The sequence below is a fragment of the Danio rerio genome, chromosome 3, assembly GCF_049306965.1.
Source record: "Danio rerio strain Tuebingen ecotype United States chromosome 3, GRCz12tu, whole genome shotgun sequence".
In the NCBI taxonomy this organism is placed as follows: Eukaryota; Metazoa; Chordata; class Actinopteri; order Cypriniformes; family Danionidae; genus Danio; species Danio rerio.
The window spans coordinates 28860-45670 of NC_133178.1; the positions used below are offsets into that span (position 1 = coordinate 28860).

At 40.3% G+C, this 16811-nt stretch overlaps 2 protein-coding genes across 16 annotated transcripts in view; both read right to left on the reverse strand.

Moving 5' to 3' along the window:
• Positions 1-821: 821 nt before the first annotated feature.
• On the reverse strand, positions 822-11180 carry LOC141381073 (transmembrane protein 106C-like). 2 transcript variants are annotated; one of them, XM_073943680.1, is made up of 8 exons: positions 11063-11180; positions 8556-8792; positions 7653-7716; positions 7163-7322; positions 5154-5294; positions 4662-4711; positions 4528-4581; positions 822-2336 (listed from the first exon to the last, which is right to left on the reverse strand). In XM_073943680.1, exons 2-8 carry the CDS (start codon positions 8764-8766, stop codon positions 2189-2191), a joined length of 828 nt encoding a protein of 275 aa, XP_073799781.1. In that variant the 5' UTR covers positions 8767-8792; positions 11063-11180; the 3' UTR covers positions 822-2188. The 2 variants fall into 2 exon arrangements, with proteins under 2 accessions (XP_073799781.1, XP_073799780.1); XM_073943679.1 differs by lacking the exon at positions 11063-11180 and adding an exon at positions 10152-10249.
• A 1143-nt stretch (positions 11181-12323) lies between these two features.
• LOC110438926 (protein NLRC3) overlaps positions 12324-16811 on the reverse strand; it is a 33121-nt gene continuing 28633 nt past the window's right edge. For all 14 annotated transcript variants that reach the window (XM_068218404.2, XM_073943669.1, XM_073943673.1 and 11 more), the window contains 2 exons: positions 13940-13986; positions 12324-13530 (listed from right to left, as the gene is read on the reverse strand). In XM_068218404.2, the coding sequence (XP_068074505.2) occupies positions 12998-13530; positions 13940-13986 (580 nt within the window). In that variant the 3' untranslated portion in view covers positions 12324-12997. The remainder of the gene's footprint in view (positions 13531-13939; positions 13987-16811) is intronic.

Consider the following 16811-nt stretch of genomic DNA (forward strand, 5'->3'; position numbering starts at 1 on the left):
GAGAGAAGATATCGCATTAAGGATGACTGAGCTGCCCGCCTCTGGAGCATCCTCTTCAGGCGTTTCTTCCACACAAGAGCCGGAGGCTGTTGCGGCCTGGTCCGGGTTTTTTCGAGATTTTGCCGGCATAATAAGAAAACTGGACAAATTAAATCCTGATGTCGGTTAGTAGTTTCTAGAATGTGAGACTATAAGTATACTAGTGCTCACTATCTTGTACAAGATGTTCTGACAAAGTTATATTAGATTTTTCACGGAGCTGTCTTGACGTGCGTGCTACTCGCTCATATCGAAACCGGAAGTCCCCAACAATGATTTTCATTTGTACGTGTTTGAAACGGCTCTCCATATTTTAAAATAATGTTAAATATCCAGAATCATAACATTAAAGGTAGATGTAATGTGATTTAAGATATTTACATTTGTTTTAAGATATAGATCAAATTCTGTTTCTGTTTCTTTTCATTTACAGAGCTCAGCATAGAGGATTTTCATCTCTTTTCTCAGTAAAGAGCCATCTGACCAATCAGAGGGAAGTAGAGTCATCAGACCAATCAGAGGGAAGTAGAGTCATCTGACCAATCAGAGGGAAGTAGAGTCATCTGACCAATCAGAGGGAAGTAGAGTCATCTGACCAATCAGAGCAGAGTAGAAAGAATAGTTTAAGGCTGCTAGTAATGGTTGTGGCTGTAGATCACACTGAACTGAGGCCTGTACTGTTGAGGTTAATCTGGCAGGTGGGAAAATTTAAAAATGGAATAAATAAAAACAGAAAAACATTTCATCCAAACATATTAACAAAACCATATTCTGACACGGCATTCAGAGCAAAAACTCAATCCAACACTTTATTATCAGCTTATTTTTAAACATGTCCGACAATGAAAAACACGACTAAAAGTCAATTATTCAGCCAAATCTGCAGAGAAAGAAAGTGCCTCAGTAAAGCTGCTTCTGTCAATGAGGAGCAACTGTCAGCATTTGATAAATTAAAGCTTGGTGAAACACATTATCATGGCATCACAGATGCAGAGACTGAAGCAGGTCACTGCTGTGTAACAGGTTCCTCCTCAGCTTCAGCGTCGCACAGCAGACATCTGCACTTCACATCAGAAACACACACATTAACACTGAGAACACACACTTCATCTACACCTTACAGTCAAACCTCAAACTATTCACACCCATGGCAAATTCTGACTCAAAGTTTTTGTTCAAATGTAAATAAAAGCTGAGAAGTATATTTTTCCAGAATGACGCCTCTTGCACATCCTCTAACTCTTTTGTAGGAGAAGCCTGGGTCAGTAAAAGTAACTTTAAGTCAGAATCTGCCAGGAATATGTATAATTTCAGTCTATATATCCTGATTATTGGTCACTGATGAATTCAAGTTGAGTTTTACTGCAGAACAAAATGAATAAATAAGAGAAATAATCAGCAGAAATCAGATGAATTACTGGACATTACAAACACAACGACAGACATTTGGCAATAAGAAAAAACATCAAATAAATTAAAGCAAGAGGTATTTTAAAGTGCACATCAGCATCCTGTCAATAATTAAATAAAATCTCCCTTTTGGTCAAATCACTGCAAAAATACATGTACAGCAACTCTAATAGATGATAAAGATAGAGAACTGATCAAAGAAAGCAGAGCCCTTTCCAGCACACCGCAACACATGCTGCTCTAACTTTCAGTGTCTAGTCCAAACACTCATCAAAACATCTACAAACTCGAAAATCAAGAAGCATTTCCTAATCCAGTGTGAAATATAGTCTTGCTTTAAGAAATGAGTCAAAATGAAGAGATTCTCCTTAAAACAAACAGAATAATCTGACGATGGAGGAAGTGAAATCATCTTGTATCAGGAATAACATCAAGAGTATTCTGCTTCCCTCACGGTCAGATTATTCGGCTTGTTTTAATGAAAATCTCTCTGCATTTTGACTCTTTATTCCTGAAAACAGCACTATATTTAGCGCTAGTGTGGAAAATGCTTCTGGATTTTTAGATATTTGGGCAATAAACAAGACTAAACTGTAAGTGAGAGACTGCAGCATCTGTACTGAGAGATGATTCATTGATATTGTACATCATATTGGATGTGTTGAGCTTGTACAGTGACAGGAATTAAAGAAACGGAGCTGCCTTCTGAGAAATGAGCGAGCGTCTACCGGCTGAGGTTTCACCGGAGCAGTTTCCTGTTCTGAGGATTAGACCAGGCGAGTCCTGATGGCTGGTGCACGGTGGAGTTTGAGCCGCAGTCGATGTAGCGGTACGTTTCCACAGTATTCTGTCCCGCTCGCACCATGTAGGAGGTTTTCACTGAGGTCCTGGGGGAATATAAGGTCCCGTCAAATTAAAATGCATTTAGACGAATGTTTCAGCCAGTTAGTTAAGGATATCTGTAATCTAGAGTCTCCAAGACAGACAAAATTCAGCTCAGAAGATATAACCCTGATATAAACATCTAAAGTCAGTTCGTCTCTTCCACCTAAATGATTAAACATGTGTTCACATCACCTCAGACTTCAGCTTCTCATCTAATCCTGCTTAACAGCAGACAGCGCTCTGAGGTGCTCGCGCTCTAGGCTAGTGTTTAACAGCAGACGGCGCTCTAGGCTAGTGTTTAACAGCAGAGGACGCTCTAGGCTAGTGTTTAACAGCAGACGGCGCTCTAGACTAGTGTTTAACAGCAGACGGCGCTCTAGGCTAGTGTTTAACAGCAGAGGGTGCTCTAGGCTAGTGTTTAACAGCAGAGGACGCTCTAGGCTAGTGTTTAACAGCAGACGGCGCTCTAGACTAGTGTTTAACAGCAGACGGCGCTCTAGGCAAGTGTTTAACAGCAGAGGGCGCTCTAGGCTGGTGTTTAACAGCAGAGGGCGCTCTAGGCTAGTGTTTAACAGCAGACGGCGCTCTAGGCTAGTGTTTAACAGCAGAGGGCGCTCTAGGCTAGTGTTTAACAGCAGAGGGCGCACTAGGCTAGTGTTTAACAGCAGAGGACGCTCTAGGCTAGTGTTTAACAGCAGAGGACACTCTAGGCTAGTGTTTAACATCAGAGGGCGCTCTAGGCTAATTTTAACAGCAGAGGGCGCTCTAGGCTAGAGTTTAACAGCAGAGGGCGCTCTAGGCTAGTGTTTAACAGCAGACGGTGCTCTAGGCTAGGCTAGTGTTTAACAGTAGAGGGCACTCTAGGCTAGTGTTTAACAGCAGAGGGTGCTCTAGGCAAGTGTTTAACAGCAGACGATGCTCTAGGCTAAGCTAGTGTTTAACAGCAGATGGTGCTCTAGGCTAGGCTAGTGTTTAACAGCAGAGGGCGCTCTAGGCTAGTGTTTAACAGCAGATGGCGCTCTAGGTAAGTGTTTTACAGCAGAGGGCACTCTAGGCTAGTGTTTAACAGCAGAGGGCGCTCTAGGCTAATGTTTAACAGCAGAGGGCGCTCTAGGCTAGAGTTTAACAGCAGAGGGCGCTCTAGGCTAGAGTTTAACAGCAGAGGGCGCTCTAGGCTAGAGTTTAACAGCAGATGGCGCTCTAGGCTATTGTTTAACAGCAGAGGGTGCTCTAGGCTAGTGTTTAACAGCAGAGGATGCTCTAGGCTAATGTTTAACAGCAGGGGGCGCTCCAGGCTAGAGTTGAACAGCAGAGGGTGCTCTAAGGCTAGGCTAGTGTTTACCAGCAGATGGTGCTTTAGTTAAGTGTTTTACAGCAGAGGGCGCTCTGGGCTAGTGTTTAACAGCAGACGGTGCTCTAGGCTAGGCTAGTGTTTAACAGCAGAGGGTGCTCTAGGCTAGTGTTTAACAGCAGAGGGCGCCCTAGGCTAGTGTTTAACAGCAGAGGACGTTCTGGGCTAGTGTTTAACAGCAGAGGACGCTCTAGGCTAGTGTTTAACAGCAGAGGACGCTCTAGGCTAGTGTTTAACAGCAGAGGATGCTCTAGGCTAGTGTTTAACAACAGAGGGCGCTCTAGGCTAGAGTTTAATAGTGGAGGGTGCTCTAGGCTAATGTTTAACAGCAGAGGGCGCTCTAGACTACAGTTTAACAGCAGAGGGCGCTCTAGGCAAGTGTTTAACAGCAGATGGCGCTCTAGGCTAGTGTTTAACAGCAGAGGGCGCTCTAGGCTAGAGTTTAACAGCAGAGGGTGCTCTAGGCTAGTGTTTAACAGCAGATGGTGCTCTAGGCTAGGCTAGTGTTTAACAGCAGAGGGCGCTCTAGGCTAGGCTAGTGTTTAACAGCAGATGGCGCTCTAGGCTAGAGTTTAACAGCAGAGGGTGCTCTAGGCTAGTGTTTAACAGCAGATGGTGCTCTAGGCTAGGCTAGTGTTTAACAGCAGATGGTGGTCTAGGCTAGTGTTTAACAGCAGATGGCGCTCTAGGCTAGTGTTTAACAGCAGATGGCGCTCTAGGCTAGTGTTTAACAGCAGAGGGTGCTTTAGAAGTGTATCGGGATCTTGATTCATCGTCTCCAACTTTCAATATAGGACAACAGCTGAAGACAGTAAGTGTGAATGTGGCAATGAGACACTTACTGCATGAACACCACGATGTTGTGGACCTTGATGGTGGCCATTGTGCAAAAAGCACTAAAACAGAGTGGGACAATATGAAGTCAGAGAAGAGCAGATATAGACTAATGAAGATGAGTTACTGATCTGACACTCACTAAACATAAGAGAGGCTTCCTCCGATCTCCATCTTGACAGTGAAGTTGACCTGCATTTAAACACATTCAGATGCAGCAGTTAACATCATCCACAATTCATTACTTTACACTCAGTGACTGAATTCAGTCCCATTCGAGATACACTTAGACTATTACAGCATTAGCAAACACATTCCATAGTAAACTTCAATCCATTACACAATCCTGAGTACGGTAAATGATTGATCAAAAACATGAAGAAATATGCACACTAAACACAGCCAGTGTATATCAGAGACACTGAGAGCTTCTCCATTCTTCTTCTTCTATCCTGGACACAAGGAAAGGATGCGAGAGGTCGAATAAAGTGAAATGATGAATCCTCGCTTCCTTTAGCAACACTTCCTCTCCTCATCATTTAATGAAGACTGTACAGCACTGATTCTGCTGAAAAGTATGTCGCATCAAAATGAAAGGAGCCGTGAAAACAACCCAGATTTAGATGAACTGTACCTGTCTCTGGCTGAGGGGCTGAATGTGGATGACGTTATCCAGCTGCTGAGAGCCAATGACGCTCTTCATGTAGAGCACCTGACAGCTCACACTGTCCACCCACACCGTGAAGAAATTAGAGTTGGTGAAGTTCAGCGAGCTCTGTTTAACACAACAACAACTTAATCATCAACCCGTGTGTGCTGCTGGGTCATTTTCATCCTCTCTGGGCTGATTTAGAGTCTTCATCTTTCTCTGTGTTTCAGCAAATGTGATGATTTTTGCTAATTAATCTGATTTTGATGCATATTTTGGAGAAATGCTTTGAAATTGTTCCTAAACTGATCAACACAATGTGTTCAGATTGACTCCTCTTTGGTAATGTTGGTGTCTGTTTTTGCCCCATTGACCTCCATTATAATCACATTTATTGATTGTAAAGCCATGACAGCAGATACTCATGCATTAGCAAACACAGTGAGTGTATTTCTGCACACACACTACTGTATAATCTGCTGTTTTACTCCACTAAACTCCACCTAAATGATAATAAACTCTTCAGCACAGGCCGATCTAAAGGGTTAATGCTGCACACTGATGATCAACAGTATTAATGACACATTATCCCTCTTAATAACAACAGAGAAAACCAGCAACACTCCAGAATGCAGGAGTATCTGCTGTCGTGGCTTTGCAGTGAATAAATGTGATTATAAATGGAAGACAATAGGGCAAAAACAGCCCCAACATCAGCAAAGGGGAGTCAATCTGAACAGTAGACAAGGGTTAAATAACACTGCACACACATTAACACACGCATTTACACACACAATAACACACGCATTAACACACGCATTAACACACGCATTAACACACGCATTAACACACGCATTAACACACGCATTAACACACGCATTAACACACGCATTAACACACGCATTAAAGCACGCATTAAAGCACGCATTAAAGCACGCATTAACGCACGCATTGACGCACGCATTAACGCACGCATTAACACGCATTAAAGCACGCATTAAAGCACGCATTAACACACGCATTAACACAAGCATTAACACAAGCATTAACGCACGCATTAACGCACGCATTAACGCAAGCATTAACGCATGCATTAACGCACGCATTAACGCACGCATTAACGCACGCATTAACGCACGCATTAACGCAAGCATTAACGCACGCATTAACGCACGCATTAACGCACGCATTATTGCACGCATTAACGCACGCATTAACGCACGCATTAACGCACGCATTAACACGCATTAAAGCACGCATTAAAGCACGCATTAACACACGCATTAACACACGTATTAACACAAGCATTAACACACGCATTAACACAAGCATTAACACGCATTAAAGCACGCATTAACACACGCATTAACACACGCATTAACACACGCATTAACACACGCATTAACACACGCATTAACACACGCATTAACACACGCATTAACACACGCATTAACACACGCATTAACACACGCATTAACACACGCATTAAAGCACACTGTTGAAATCCAAATGCAAAGGATGGTTAGGGTGCATCATTAGGGCAACTGGAGCGTTGAACCCTTCCCATAAAGGCATTATAATTCCCTCATGTACATCTTCAGTGTTTGTGCTTTCAGTAGAGACTTTCACATCACACTGAACTCTGAACACTGGACTGAAGCAGTTTCACTACTGGAGCTTCCTCTGTGCTGAGCTGCTGTAAAGCGCTATAGAAATAAAGATGAACTGAAATGAATTGAATAAACTCTACAGTGATGATGAGTAGTTGTACAGTAATATTGTTATAGTTATGAATGAATAGTGTTTATCTTGCTGCTAGACTGATCGTTTACACCACAACTTTATATCAAAGTCCCTGTAATGTGTCATTTGACTAAAAGCTGGTAAACGAGCATCTCTCATATTCATAAAACTGTGTTTTCTCAATTGACATGAGTAGCGGATGAACCCGGGAACAGTACTGCACAGGCGAATAACACTAATGAGGATATCACCGTCATGTTGATGAGCACTTTGCTGTTGTTTCGGTCAAAGTGCACAGTCACGGAGCGGATGCCATCGTCCACCACCAGCACAGCACGTGGAAACAGGAAGAAAGCCACCAGAAAAGACGCCAGCAGACACAGAATTACTGACAGCACCACATACAGCTTCCTGCAGAGGGAGGAAGTGGACAATCACGAGTCTGAGCCAGTGTGTTAGTGTGCTTACAGGGAGTGAAGACCCTGTCCTCATCTACTCACTCTTACCCATTTCTAAACAGTCTGAGTTTCTTTCTTCAGTCAAATCACAAAATGAGATAATCTGAAGAATGTTGGAAACCTGTAACCATTGACTGCCACTGTACTTGTGTTTCCTACTGTGGAGGTCAGCGGTTACAGCTCACCAGCTCATATTCATTCAGCAGAAATGACTATTGAGCAGGGTTTAACCCCAGTAGTGTGTGTGTGTGTGTGTGTGTGTGTGTGTGTGTGTGTCACTCACGTTCTCCGAGGCTGTAACCTTTGATCGCTGTAGGGGATCAGAGCAACCAACTCATTCAGCTGCCCTGAAAAACAATCAGCCGGTCAGATAACACTGAGAAACATCCTCCACCTCCTGACCTCGACCAATACCACTGATTACCTGCTGATTTTACACAACACAGAACACAACAAACCCCTCTCCTGAATTCTCATTACAGCTGCACAATATCTGAAACAGATAAAGCACATTGCCATGTTTGCTGTGTCTGTGATGTATAATGTGATAGAAATATAACTCCACAAGTGACATTAATCCTCCATGAACAAACCTGAATAAAGATACAGAATTAACAGTGTGCTGTGAGTGTCTGTGGATTTAACAGTATTTAGGAACTGAAATGCAGTGATCATGTGTGAATTAACACTGTGCAGTCTACACTGCGTAAACAATTCAATATAAATAATCTTTGCTAAAGCTTAAAACTCTTCAACTACATGATTTAAATCAGCTTGATATCGCACAGTAACGGGCCTTAAAGACACATCCAGATGTAAAAACCTTTCACTCTATTGGGGTTAAAGTGTGTGATGATCCCACAAAGCACATGTTCTGATATCATAAGCCCAGCTGGACACTGCAGATCCGGCGATATCCATGCTGAAGCAATACATTGTGCAGCCCTAATTTACAGACATTTAGGGAGTGTGTGAGCAGTGTGTGAGCATCTCCAGCAGCCTCTGATGCTGAACAGGATTTAACTGTGTTGGTTATAATCACACTTGATGGAAATCATTAGGATCACAGTCTACGAGGGTCAGCTTCAGAGAGATATATAACATTATTACATGTAATCTGGACTGATTTTGAAGAGTTCCTCCTTCATAAGGTGAGTGTGAAGCTGTGTATTTTCGGCGTGCTCACCTGCTGGGATGCGTCCGGAGCCCTGGCAGGTAGGGCAGGTGATGCTGTCGCGGCCGGTGAACTCTACATAGGGGAACTGAGCGATGTCCTCCTGTCGGTCCAGCCCATCCAGAGACTCGTCTCCACCCGTCAGACAGCCTTTATGAGCGCTGCGTCTGCGGCCCGGGACAACCAAGAGCCAGCGGTCTGTCCGGCACAGAGACGCCCCCATCACAAACACACTCACAGCCCAGCAATCTGAGAGACACAATGAGGAGGAGGATGAGGAGGATGAGGATGTGCTTTTATTTTGGAACACTTGATTTAGGTTTTTCCAGAATCACTCCTGAGCAATGCAGACGACTGGTCTCTCCACACAGGCATCTAGAGGCTGGAATCACTTATACAAAGCATTAAATAAAGTGTGTTCAGTGCTCATTCGCTGTGTCGTGTCACTTTATTTATTATGACTCTGCTTGTATACTGAAATGTTCTGATGTCTTTGTATGAACTCAATATTTGTCTTGATATCTGCATCTGGTGGAAATTCTGTGTCAATAGCCCACACACAAATCCCCTTACTGATGAAAATGCGGATGGTCAAACACTTATTTCCCCGCTGTTTATCATGTAATCTTGAGTATGGAGTAATCAGGTTATATTTAAAGTTATATTTGAGGTGAAGTTATATCTCTGTATGTTTATTGGTGCATGTTTTACTGACTTTTAGAAACACATTTAGGGAACTAGTTTAGTTTACTTTTGTGCATGTTGCATTGATATTTAAATATATAATTGAACTCTATCTCAGTAATAAGACACAGGACATTAATAACACCTTAAAGTTTGTCACACGATATAAAACAGAAGTCATTTAATGTTTCCCAAATACTTGGTTACACCTAAACACACAACTTTTCTTTTGAACACAAATCACATGCTTGAGGTAAAGTTGGTTTTCCATTTGCACATTCAGACTTTAATAAAAAGCTTCAATATAATAGTAAAGCATAATGTAAACAGTCTAACACAGATTGATTATAATGACACAGCCGCTACACAACACCAGCACACAGAGGTAAAGCTGGTGTTATATTGGGATATTCAGACATTCTCCTCAATAATATCATGTCAGAAAAGTATTCTCTGCAAAACCTAAATAGGTAAATCATATTAGCAGTAAATGACTATCAAAGTACAGCATTGTTCACAGTCAGCTAGATAGTGTTAATGTTGTTTACAAGTCATACTAGCATGCTAATTTCCATCCAATATTCAGAGTAACATGATAAACAATATAGAGACTGCTAAATGAACCAATGTGCGCATATAAACCCAACTTTACCTCCATCACCAGCACTGATTAACTGACTGTCAACAGTGCTGTACAGTGATCATCATTAGCTGATCATGTGATTAGCAAAAAATCCTTTTCTGAAATTATTATTATTATGTTAAGTCTGAATGTGCGAATATAAAGCCAACTTTACCTCTAGATATTAACGTTAGTCTGTTTAGTCTGGCATATGTTACCGTCACTGTACTTCCTGCCGAGCTCACCTGGATCTGCATCAGGATTTAGTGTATCTGTGGTAAAGTTCAGAAAGTATATCTTACCTCAAACTGCAGACACGCAGAAACCTCAGATTCACTTCTGCTTAAACTCCTGTCAGTCAGTCCGCTCGGTTTCATTGGTCTGTGTGTGTGTGTCTCTCTCTCTCTCTCTCTCTCTCTCTCTCTCTCTGTTCTGGGCTCTTATGGCGCCTATGGACACTCGACTGCCACCTGTCACTCCGGAGATGAACAGCACAAACACAGCAGCAGCGCAACGGGACTGTTTATTTACAGTGAGTCTTTTTGTTTCTAGATTTAGCAACTTGTCATGCTAGCCTAGCAACATTATGTCAAACTAGCAGCTTTGACATTCATTTCTAGAGAGTGAGAGAGAGAGAGAGAGTTAAAGCGCTGCAATTTAGTAAAACACGTGCAATTAAAACACACAAGCAAATAAGGAAAAGCTCCTCATCGGTTTGACACGTGTTGCAGATCCTCACAACGCAAACACGTTAGGAAAACTTCTGCATTTGATAAAACACATGCAAATAGCACACTGAACACAGGGGAAATGTTTCTAGGGGACCCTAAAACGAGACGGACCCGGCTATTTAGAGTAGAGTTGGTTTATATGCGCACATTGGTTCATTTGGCAGTCTCTATATTGTTTAGCATGTTACTCTGAATATTGGATGGAAATTAGCATGCCAGTATGACTTGTAACATTAGCACTATGTAATTGACTGTGAATGCTGGACTTTGATAGTCATTTCTGCTAATGTGAATTCCCTATTTAGAATTCGCAGAGTACTTTTCTGATATCGTATATTTAAAGAGAATGTCTGAATATCGCAATATTAAACCAACTTTACTTCTATCTATTTATATTATGGTTATTTATTCTCATAATATACAAAATACATGGGAATGGTTTATTCAGGATGTTAATATAAATCACAATAAAAACACCTCACCCTTGAGAGATCACCTCTGCTGCGTCACCAAAAATTAAAAATAGTCACATTAACCGTTTACCGGAAGCTCATCGGTGGCGGTAAAACACTTGCTGAGCAGATTAAAGGGTCAGTTCACCTAGAAATGAAGATTATGTCGTAATTTACTCTCTCTTGACTTAATTCTAACTTGTTTGTGAAGATATTTTGAAGAGTGCTGGAAACTCATCACCATTGATGTCCACAGTTTTGGTTTTTGCAGCTATGGAAGTGGATGGTCACTGGTTTTCAGCATTCTTCAAAATATCTTCTTTAGTGTTCAACAGAAGGAAGAAAGCGATGAAGGTTTACACTTCAGTGTGAGTGAATTTGTCAAACTCTGTCACACGATGTCTTTAACATCAAGAAATGACCTATTTTTCATACAGTTTTAGCATTGCTGTAATGACAATATTCAGATTATTAAATCTGTTCACATCCCCACAGAGCTAGTCATTTCACCACTTTATTACAACATTATGTGCTTTTAGGCACTTTGCCACAGAAAGCACAGTTCTTACTTTTTTACTATTAATTAATTAATTACTGGATTTTTTTTTTTACTGGATATGTTTTGTGAAATTGAAATATTTAGTGAATATCTCAACTAAAAATCTCTTATTGACCTCCATAGCATTACTAACGCATATGATAGCCATACACAAGTCTGAAAATTGAATTATGAATGATTATGATGAGAACTGAATTATTAAAATGCTGGGCAGAAGCTGTAGCGGTCAGTTTAGCCTTGGGTTTTGTTACGCATTTACAGAGTTTGACCAGCAGGCGTCACCAGCGTCTACGCTAGCGTGTGCTGTTTGGAAACATCGTTTAGCAAATTGATTCAGATGATTCAAAGCTTTGAAAAGCACACATTAGCGATTTCCAAATAGAAACTAAATGACTATTTTAATATTGTCTTTTCAACTAGTCTGAAATAACCAGCACTGACATCTGTCGTGCTGACTCTAAAGTCAAGTTATCAAATAGATTCTGAACCGTTTGGAACGATAAACGACTCACTAGCTCAACTGAATCAGTTTGCAATTTAATTCTGTTGATTCAAAGCTTTACAATATATCAACTTCCAAATAGAAACTGAATTAGTATTTTGAATACATTATATTTTCAATTAGTCTGAAAGGTCTAAAATAGGCAGTGCTCACACAAGTTAAGTACTCTAAACGACTCACTGACTCAAATGAATCAGTTTGACAGTTCCTCTAAACAACAGTTTCACATGTTCAGCTTGGTTAGTTTTTTTATTTTACTATTGTCAGGTATTAAACATTGATTAATTATGTGTAATTACAACTGAATTAATCACAAAATAACTGTATAAAATGACAAAATATGAAATGATAAAACAAATGATATTAACTGTACCCAGCTTAAATCTGAAATTAAAGTTACCTAAGCAAGAGAGACACAGGGGAAGGGAGAGAGAGACAAAGAGAGTAAGTAGGCCTCAAAGAGGCATGGAGCAGTAGAGCCAGAGAAGAGGAGGAGAGCAGAGCTCAGGAAAGTGCAGACCAGGAAAACAGACAGAGCAAAGTTTCCCAGCTATTGTGTCTTTCTTGACCATGTGACTAAAGCCCAAATACTGAGACATTCAAACTGACCCATCAACATGTGACTACATCGTACAACCCCCAAAGTCCACACACCAGGCCCTGATTTACTCAGCATCTGCCTTTACTGTCAATGTGGACCTTCTTGGTGAAAAAGACATGTTCTGCCATATAAACAAATGCACATGACCATTTACTCTTACATCGGTCATCACTTAACACACTGTCCACAAGACACACACATACAAACACTACACACACACATTGATTTTCTAAGAGACAGAGGCTGAGGACTAATGTGATGAAGAGACTCTCCCTGTACACCCTGATCCTGCAGAGCAGAGGATTATGGGTAAATCAGTTTGACTGATGATTCAGGAGAATAAAGCCTAAACCCAGGATAGAGCGGCTCAGTGAATGTGGTCTGGACTGTGCGGATGAGGCTTTTCCTGTCTCTAGAGATGTTGTAGAAGCTCAGAGCTCCTGCACTGTGATCCACAAACACTCCTATTCTCCTGCTGATGAGCTCTACAGACACACCAGTCCAGCTGTCATTGTGTATGAGCGAGAAGCCGGAGGAAGAGCAGCTCAAACTCCAGGACAGAGCGCTACAGCCAAACCAACACTCTTTACCGTCTCCCTTCCTCCTGATGCTCTTATAGGACACTGATATAAACACTCCATCTCCACACCAGTCCATCTCCCAGTAGCAGCGGCCACACACACTCTCTCTGCACAACACCTGAGGATGATCAGTAAATCTGTCTGGATGATCAGGATACGGCTGATCCTCCTCCACACGTCTGACCTGTCTGTTCTCCTCAGACAGAGCGAGACCAGAGTTTGCTGTGTTTGGATCCAGTGTGAGGAAACAAGCGTCTGCACACAAGAACACACACATTAGAAGACTACAACTCTGTGTGTGTGTGTGTGCGCGTGTGTGTGCGTGCGTGTGTGCGTGCGTGCGCGTGTGTGTGCATGTGTGTGTGCGTGCGTGTGTGTGTGTGTGTGCTTGCATGTGTGTGTGTGTGCGTGCGTGCGTGCATGTGTGCGTGCGTTTGCGTGTGCGTGTGTCTGTGTGTGTGTGCTTGCGTGTGTGCGTGCGTGCGTGCGTGTGCGTGTGTGTGTGTGTGTGTGCATGTGTGCGTGTGTGTGCATGCGTGTGTGTGTGTGTGTGTGTGTGTGTGTGTGTGTGTGTGTGTGTGTGTGTGTGTGTGTGTGTGTGTGTGTGTGTGTGTGTGCGCGCGCGTGTGTGTGTGTGTGTGTGTGTGTGTGCGTGCGAACATACATTTGTGCAGTCCTGCTGTAATCCTCTTGTCTCCTCCATGATCTACACTGTAAACACACACACACACAGATGCACAGTTGGGTCTCGGGAGACTGTAGTCCAGCAGTCATTAACCCTTGATTATCTGTATGACCACAGCAGCAGAGGGAGCCCTCGCCTGAGTATTGACTGTGTTTGCCGCCTGTGCTTGTTAAACAATAAGATATATGTGAGCTGCGTCTCAATTCGCATATTATACTACATCCCAAAAGTGTGTACTTTTCTGTGAAGAGATATAAACATGTTGTGTGTGTAATGGAAGAGTGTGCAAACTTTGGGAGAAACTACTTCTACAATATGGACCGTTCTGTTGCTTAGTTACATGCCCTGTCAATCATCTCCACACATTACTGTCATATTTCATTTGCTACCTTACTGTAGAGTCATCAGCAGGTTAATGTGACACTCACGAGTCTTTCATGCAGAGAAATCTCCTCAGGTGTTTGGATATTTATGCATTCAGAAGTGAATGATCAAACATGTCTTTATAGAAGTTCACCTTGTTGAAATGTGATTTCAATATTTTACACTTGGCCAGATATTAATATTAATAGCCATTCAAGCATCTGTTCTGAAGCCTCTCTACTTGACAGGTAATCTTGCATGGCTGACATTACTGTAATTAGTTCACACCTTTTATTTGAGTTTGTAGATCAAATCGAATTCACATCCAACATGCAATGTATTAGCAGTTAAAGTACAGACGGTTCGACACTTCCAAAGTCCACAGGAAATAGTCAATCATCCAGGAACATTTGCAGGGTTCAATGCTAAGGATTTTTTCTACTGGCCTGATCGGTGTATATGTATATATATATATATATATATATATATATATATATATATATATATATATATATATATATATATATATATATATATATATATATATATATATATATACACACACACACACACACACACACAGTTGACTTCAAAATTATTAGTCCCTCTAAATTATTAGCACCCCTGTTTATTTTTCCCCAATTTCTATTTAACAGCCCAGATATCATCGGAATCGGCGCGAGGGTAATGTGCGCTGCGGCCCAGAGCTGGCGCGACTCCGTATTTATACACCTTATAAAACCTTTTGGTATTACATTGGTACTTGATATATGGTATTACAACCATTTGAAATTATACAACAGCAAACACAGGCTATAATGTAAACACAAAGTGTAAGCACTGTGTTTAACCTTTGAATAAAGTGCAAACTGCATACATATTCTGTAACGAAAATAATCAGACAAATGACAAAATAAATAAATGTTAAACGTTTATTAATTGCAAGAAAAAAATAGTACTAAAATTTTATAAATAATTTTGTAGTGCACAAGAATATCAATATAAAAACAACAATAAAACAACACAATAAAGACACACAGAAAGATTTAAACAAAAATCTAAAAATTACACACAAACACAGATGTTTTTAAAACAACCCTGTTTTCCCAATAGACTTGAATTAAAATTTGTACAAACAGCTAAATTTTATATAAACCTAAATATAGAAACCAATTTAAGATATAGCAAGAAACATCTTAAAAATACCAATGACAATCCGTAAAATATCCAAGTCAAACTTGTAAAAATTACTGCAGAATTCTGAAGAAACATCTTGAAACATTTTTTTATAAAACATTAAAATAATAATAAACAAACAAATATATATATATATATATATATATATATATATATATATATATATATATATATATATATATATATATATAAATAATTGCAGAAGTATAAAGTCAAACTTATTTTTAAATAAACTTGAACAAAATCAATTGCACAAACAGCAAGACATGAGTGAGATGATTATACATTTCATATATATACACGTCTTGTGCAATTTTATATTTATAATTTTATTTGTATTACGTTTATTAAAAATGTATCAAGATGTTTCTTCAGAATTTGGCGCACACACATACATACATACATACATACCTACCTACATACCATACATATATACACACACACATACACACATATATATACATATACATATATATATATATATAAATGCAAATGAAAGAAACAAATTGTTCAAGTATCAGGGAACATCCTAATACACTTAAAAAGTTGTTTAAAAAATAAAACAAAATAGTGATGTAGACATTTGACACATTAGCTTTCTCTTCTTTCTTCCTCCATCCCTGTCAGGGGCAAGTTGTAGCTACCTTGTAATGCATTTTTCCACTTCTTTATCAGTGGCGTGGTATGGACATTTGTCCTCACTCCATCTGTGATTAAAAGATAAACAGATAATTAGTAGTGAACAAGTACTAATGTAAAAAAAAAGAAAAAATTAGGAAAAAAGTAGGCTACCTATGAAGCAAAAAAACTATCAAAAAAAACAAATAAACTTAAAACACTTTGAAATTAGCAAGAGCTTGAACTTACCAGTTTCTTCATTTGTTCGGGCTGCTCCTTTAGTTATTTTCAAGCTTTTCCAAATCAAATTGGCCAAAGGAAGGTCAAATGTGTTTACATCTGGAATTTCATCACGTCTGTTTTGGTTTTGTGAGAATCAGGCCCAGCTGCTGCTTTATGACGTTGCATGATTTTAAAACTTCAGTCAGTCGTGCTAAAAAAGAAAAATAACAGATTAGTATAAATCAACCTGTAGCTTATTCTCATACAACTTCTGTAAATACAACAGTGGGTTAGACACTGCTGATATTCTCTAGTTGATCTTTACTTTCTAGCTGCATTAAACCTTAACAAATTTAGTGATGTCTTCAATTCTTACAAAGACATCACGAGATGCAATAAGTTCTGTCTTGATCTCAAACTGCACTAGAACAAAGACTGTAAATGTTCATAG